This window comes from Hemibagrus wyckioides, linkage group LG29, assembly GCF_019097595.1.
Source record: "Hemibagrus wyckioides isolate EC202008001 linkage group LG29, SWU_Hwy_1.0, whole genome shotgun sequence".
Taxonomy (NCBI): Eukaryota; Metazoa; Chordata; class Actinopteri; order Siluriformes; family Bagridae; genus Hemibagrus; species Hemibagrus wyckioides.
The window spans coordinates 3,385,753-3,392,336 of record NC_080738.1 but is presented as its reverse complement, the minus strand read 5'-3'; the positions used below and the strand labels follow the sequence as shown (position 1 = coordinate 3,392,336).

General features: G+C 42.0%; 1 protein-coding gene across 1 annotated transcript in view; it reads left to right on the top strand.

The window, feature by feature from the left end:
- mtnr1aa (melatonin receptor 1A a) overlaps positions 1–4,205 on the top strand; it is a 24,836-nt gene extending 20,631 nt beyond the window's left edge. Inside the window, exon 2 of the mRNA XM_058384184.1 lies at positions 2,170–4,205. Within this exon, the coding sequence (XP_058240167.1) occupies positions 2,170–3,032 (863 nt within the window). The 3' untranslated portion in view covers positions 3,033–4,205. The remainder of the gene's footprint in view (positions 1–2,169) is intronic.
- The last annotated feature ends 2,379 nt before the right edge of the window (positions 4,206–6,584 follow it).

Genomic DNA, 6,584 nt, shown 5'->3' with positions numbered 1-6,584 from the left:
GGTGCAAGGAAACAATCTGCTAGTGCGCGCTACCTTGTAGATGCTAGCTCATGCCTGCAAAGCTAATTGGAATCGGTGTTCACTACTTAGCAACCACGTCAGAGATTTTTTTTCCACTTGAGGTAAAGAAGAGGCAGCTAAAACTCGTTAAAAGCACCAAGAATTTTTTTTTCAGCCGCTGCTCCAAGTTTTTATCACATCCTTCAAAGCTGAAAAACCTTTTTCCTGCTAACCTGCCCCTGAGGAAATCAAAGTTTTTGAGAAGTCTGCCAGCAAAGTGCTTGAAAAGGGAAGAAAGTGTGTGTGTGTGGCTCAAAAAAAAGCAGAGCAAGTTTGATTGACAGCTGAAAAACCTCAGCATAGCGTAATGTAGCTCGTAGCTGCCCAGGCCAGGGGAGGTTTTGTTTTCAAGGGCAGGGATGTTTCCTTCCTCTTCCTCTCGCGTCCTTTCTTTTGTTTGAAGAAATACTTTCATGAACCTGTACATGCCAGGAGTCACCATGGAGACGACCCCTGAGACCTCGGCTGTCAGCAGTGATCGGGTTGGTGAGCCGTGAAAAAGAAGTCCAGCGGAGAACCTCAGCAGATTCCAAACGAAGTTTACTGATTAATTCTCTTCAGCCTGAACACGAAACACAACGAGTCAGAAAGATGATTTATATTACTGTGTTTGATGATTACACCGCGACCCCTTACTTATGACACAAATTCCTACATTTTTGTTTGTGTTTAGACTGAGGTCACAAGATTTTTTATTTAGATCAGGATCATGAGCTTTTGTTTGTTTTGTTTAGATTGAGATCATTGGCTTTAGTTTATTCTTTGTTTTGATTGATATCATTTGCTTTTGTTTGTTGCTTATTTAGAATGAAGTATTGAGCTTTTGTTTGTTTGTTTTGTTTAGATGTAGATTATAGGCTTTTGTTTGTGTTTTGTTTAGATTGAGGTCATTGGAGTTAGTTTGTTGTTTGTTTATAGTTAAGTCCCTGAATTTTGTTTATATTTTGTTTGATTGACATCATGAGCTTTTGTTTAACTTGAGACCTTGAGCTTTTGTTTGTTGTTTGTTTAGAGTGAGGTATTGAGCTTTTGTTTAGATTGAGGTCATGTGCTTTTGTGTGTCTTGATTGAGGCTATAAGCTTTTGTTTGTTTTGTTCAGATTGAGGTCATGTGCTTTTGTTTTGATTGAGCTCATGAGCTTTTGTTTGCTTTGTTTAGATTGAGGTCATGAGCTCTTTTTTGTTTTGTTTAGTCTGAGGTCATGAGCTTTTGTTTAGATTGAGGTCATTTGCTTTTGTTTTGATTGAGCTCATGAGCTTTTTTTGTTTTGTTTAGATTGATTTAATGAGCTTTTGTTTGTTTTGTTTAAATTGAGATTGTATGATTTTGTTTGCTTTTGTTTGTTTTGTTGTGCCTCCGTATTTGTTTTGGGCCCTGAACTGATTATGTTCACCTGTTTTGTGTTCCACTTTCCTTAGCTTGTCTGTTTCATCTCTCTTGCTCCTTCATATCATTGATTATAATCGAGGTTTCCACATCTGTACTTTATCCTGCCCTCTGAAAATAAAAACATTGATAAAAATAACATTGTATCCTCGTCCCTTGACCATGATAAATATTACACCTCATAATTCACGCTTGCATCCTACCTCCTATAAATGAATATCATAATTATATAATAATTCTTCTACAAATGAATGTATAGATTTGTTTATGAAACGTTTTACACAACAGCCATGAAGACTTTTTTTGGTGACAATAGCAGGTGCTGCTAATCCCCTGAGCAGGGACACACACCACTGGAGGATTGACTCCGGAGATTCCTAGTTAATACCAGCCAAGGTTATATCTCTGGAGTCATGTTTGGAATCTGTGAGTGGCAGGAATGTGTGTGTGTATATGTGTGTGTGTGTGTGGGTGGTGTGCACCCAAGAGTGCCTGGTTTGATTGACAGTTCTGTTGCAGATAACAGGAGCACTGCTGGAGAATTAGCTTTTAGCTTGTTGCAGAAGTGCATTGATTTCTAAGATGCTGCACTTGGAGGAGGGTTTAAGTCCACTGAGAGGTTAGGTGTGTTTATAAGCGTGAGTTTGAGGTTGAAGGAACCTATAAGGACATAGTGTTATGTTAGATTGCTAACACATCCATTTTCTCTGTGTTTCTCTCAGGGAACATCTTCGTGGTGAGTCTAGCTGTTGCCGACCTGGTGGTTGCTCTGTACCCCTACCCCCTGGTCCTGACGGCCATCTTCGGGCATGGTTGGCATGCGGGGGCGGCGCAGTGCCAGATCAGCGGCTTCCTGATGGGTGTCAGCGTCGTCGGCTCAATTTTCAACATCGCTGGCATCGCTGTAAACCGCTACTGCTACATCTGTCACAGTCTGCGCTATGAGCGGCTGTTTAGCGAGCGAAACTCGGCATGCTACGTGGCACTGATCTGGGCACTGAGCGTGCTGGCTGTGGTGCCTAACGTGTTCGTAGGCTCGCTCCGCTACGACGATCGCGTCTACTCGTGCACGTTTGCGCAGTCGGCCAGCGCTGCGTACACGCTCGCCGTCGTCTCCTTCCACTTCCTGCTGCCCATCCTGGTGGTGGCCTACTGCTACCTACGTATATGGGTGCTGGTGATCCGGGCACGGAGGCGTGCCAGGCCCGAGACGCGACCAGGTGGAGTGACGCCACAGGACGTCCGCAACTTCGTAACTATGTTTGCCGTCTTTGTGCTGTTTGCCGTATGCTGGGCGCCTCTCAACGCCATCGGTCTGGCCGTGGCCGTGGCGCCCGAGCGAGCCGTCCCCGAGTGGCTCTTCGTGGCCAGCTACTTCCTGGCATACTTCAACAGCTGCCTCAACGCCATCGTCTACGGCGCACTCAACCAGAACTTCCGTCGTGAGTACAAGCGCATTATTTTGTCGCTCTGCACGGCGAGCGTCTTCTTTCCAGAGAACTCGAACGATGCGCAGGAGAGACTCCGGAGTAAACCGTCTCCGCCCATCACCAACAACAACCAGGTGAAAGTGGACTCAGTCTGACAAATACTCCGTTCTAAGAAAAGAACAAAACAAAACACAGCTAGAACAAAGAACCCATTAACAAACGCAAACAAAACTGTGGATTTTCGTCTGTTTTTACAGCTGAAAAAAAGCCCTGCTGTGTTTTTTTAATGATCTCGCACCTGTCCAGTGTCCAGGGTTTTACAAACACTTTTAAATGTTTCAATGAAAAATGGAAATCATTTGCTAGAGCTATTTTTTATCTAGAATGAAGTGTATGACGTGTAAGAAAAAATATGGATATAAATTTACACATATATTTATTTCTCGACACGAGTCTCATGACAGGATTCAGGTTGGTTATAAAACCGTCCTTTATGCATCGTAATGTGTCTTAATTTTGTATTTTTCATTATCGCCTGTTTTTTTTCCAGTGCTGCTTTTAATATAAAATGAATTTTTTTATTTGTTACAGAAAATTGAAGGTATTTCGTCGTCATGCTGTCGGTTTTTTATTACGTTTGGTACCGGTGATGTCGATGATTGTGTTAATGACTGTTGATGATTATTCATTTAAACAAAAATCTGATGTGGGTTTTACAGAATGAACAGATCTTGAATAAGAAAACACAATGATTTTTTTTATTTCTGGTCTCCTGAATCTCTGTGGTTAAAAATACCAGCAGAACTTTCCCCCGATGTTTACTGTTTTTTATAGCGGTGCACTGTTAGCGCTCTGCTCAGCCAGCAAGCAATACATCCGGAGCGCTGCTTACCCACAATCCTCTACAAACATCTTCTGAACACAAAATCTGTTAGGAAACATCCAGCTGATCTCTCTGGTGTTTCTCCAGTTACTCTGTCTGCTTACATCTTTTACTTTTTGGGGAAAAAAAACTCTTTCTCAAGATTCTAAATTCTCTCGGTCTGTCTGTCTGTCTCTCTCTGTCTCTCAATCACTCTTACTGTCTTTCTCTTTCTGTTGGTCTCTCTGTCTCTCTTTCTGTCTGTCTGTCTTTCTTTCTCTGTCTTTCTCTTTTTGACTGCCTGTCTGTCTTTTTCTTTCTGTCGGTCTCTCTATCTCTCGTTCTGCCTGTCTGTCTCTCTCTCTGTCTTTTTCTTTCTGTCAGTCTGTCTGTCTCTCAAGAGTTCTTTCTCTCTGTTTTTCTCTTTCTGTCTGTCTCTCTCTCTGTCTTTCACTTTCTGACTGCCTGTCTGTCCTTTTCTTCTTTCTTTCTTTCTTTCTTTCTTTCTCTCTGTCTTTTTCTTTCTGTCTGTTTGTCTGTCTCTTAAGATTGAGTTTTTTCTTAGTTTTTCTCTTTCTGTCTGTCTCCCTTTCTGTTTATCTGTCTGTCTTTCTCTCTCTGCCTTTCTCTTTCTGGATTCCTGTCTGTCTTTTTCTTTCTTTCTGTCTGTCTCTCTGTCTTTTTCTTTCTTTCTATCAGTCTGTCTCTCAAGATTCAGAATTCTTTCTCTCTGTTTTTCTCTTTCTTTCTGTCTGTCTCCTTTTCTCTGTCTTTTTCTTTCTTTCGTTATGTCTGTCTGTCTGTCTGTCTGTCTGTCTGTCTGTCTGTCACCTCTCTGTCTCTCTCATTCTCTTTCTGACTGTCTGTCTTTCCCTTTCTCTCTCTTTATTTTCTGCCCCCCCCCGTATGTGAAATGCAGGTTGATTAATAAAACATGATGATCAGAGCCTCTTGATCTTGACCTTCACTTCTTTCTGTCATTCAGGAGCTGATGATGATGTCTGAACATTTCCATTTACATGATCGACTAAATCAATAAAAAAAACCTCAGACTCCCACAACATGAGGAATTCTTAGGTTTGCCCTTTTGTACAATAAAAGAGGGTTTCACCTTTTAAAAAAACCTGCTCGAACCGTTCGTCCGTGAGGAATCTCTTCTCTGTGAGCGCGTGCAGTGGAGTGTAAGAGTTCTGCTCTCCATCAGCGTCTGATTATGTCGCCTGGTCGCTTTGTTCATCGGCGGATTAAAGTGATATGTGTGGAGCAGTTCTGAGTGATTGGTTTAATCGCTGTCTGGGAAATTAAAATAAAATAAACACCATGCTGGGAGGCGGGGCTGGACGAGATAAAACTGCTCTGGCATCAAACTATCCACCTAGCAACGATTTCACACATGTAAAAAAAAATTAAAAAGTAACGAAGGTTCAGTATTGTTTACACTTTACAGTACACTGGTACTTACTAATAAAAAGTAGTCCACTTCAAATGCGCACAAAATGCATTTGTTTTTTTCAACCGAAAAATGTGGAATGTTGTTTTTGTAGCTGAAGAGGGGCGGAGCTACAAAGTGATGATGATCAGTGAGAAAAAATTTTTCAAGATGGCGGATGAGACTGCGGTGAAACAGACATCTTTGAAAGATTTTTCAGCTGAGCCCACGATTGTTCAGCGATTTGATTTGAAACATTTTCAAAATTCAGTGTGTTTTCACTAAAGCTAACTATTTTGATGTTCGACTGAGAAACAGATGGTACTTCCTGTTAGTGAAACAGCCTTAGTGTTTCGTTTGAGACCCATGGTGCGTACTGCATACTGCAGGACATCGTCTGGGACCAGTAGCCTGTTTATCCACCACGCAAAGCACGCAATTGCATGGGGCCCCGCGGGCTTGGGGGGCCCCCTACTGGCCACAATCGGTTAACTCATTTAATGATTGCTTTTGACGTCATTTATTAACATGCGGCCCAGACGCATAGAAAGAATCGACCACGAAGCGAGCTTATCCAAGCGGTGCTCAAAAACTAAAGAAAACTAGAGAAATCATACTGAAAGTACAACATTGTTTTCGCCTAAAAATCAAAATAAAACATCTTAAGAGGACCCCAGCTATGCAGCCCACTGAACAAGCTGCAGCAGATGGCAGCGAAGATGAGTGCCCTGGCCCTGATACCCAGGCCGGCCATGTCCCACGATCTACTGGTAAGCTTTCTGATGACCCAGCGCTTTGGCCTGCGAAAATAACTGACCAACAAAGATGCAGCATTGTCAAAAGGGGACCAGTTCAAATAAAGGATTTAAATTTTCCTTAAAACTGTGACAAAATTCCTCGCCGTTTCACTGTGGACTGTTATTACAAAAAAATGAAAAACGAGGAGAGAATACAGAGAAATTGGTTGTTTATTCAGTCAGTAGTGATTCTCTGTTCTGTTGTAAGCTATTTGAAAGGGGAAGCACCTCTTCACTTAGCAGTAGTGGATTTCGCTCATGGATCAATATCCACAACCACTTAAAGAGCACGAAAAAGGCAAAGCGCATCGCACAAATATGCAAACCTGGCGCAAACTCGAAGACCGACTGAAATTAGGAAAAATTATTGACAGCAAGAGTCAGGAATTGCATGATCTTGAAACACAGCATGTTTCAGAAGGCTGTTTTTAGCAGAATAATTGCAGTTGTTTGTCATTTAGCAGAACGAAACCAGGTACTAAGAGGGCATTCAGAAAAGCTTTTTGAGCCCTATAATGGCAACTTTCTTAGACAGGTAGAGCTCATGGCACAGTCTGACCCTATAATGAGTGAGCATCTTAGAAGAATTGAGAGAAAGGAGAATTCAGCTGAAAGGACA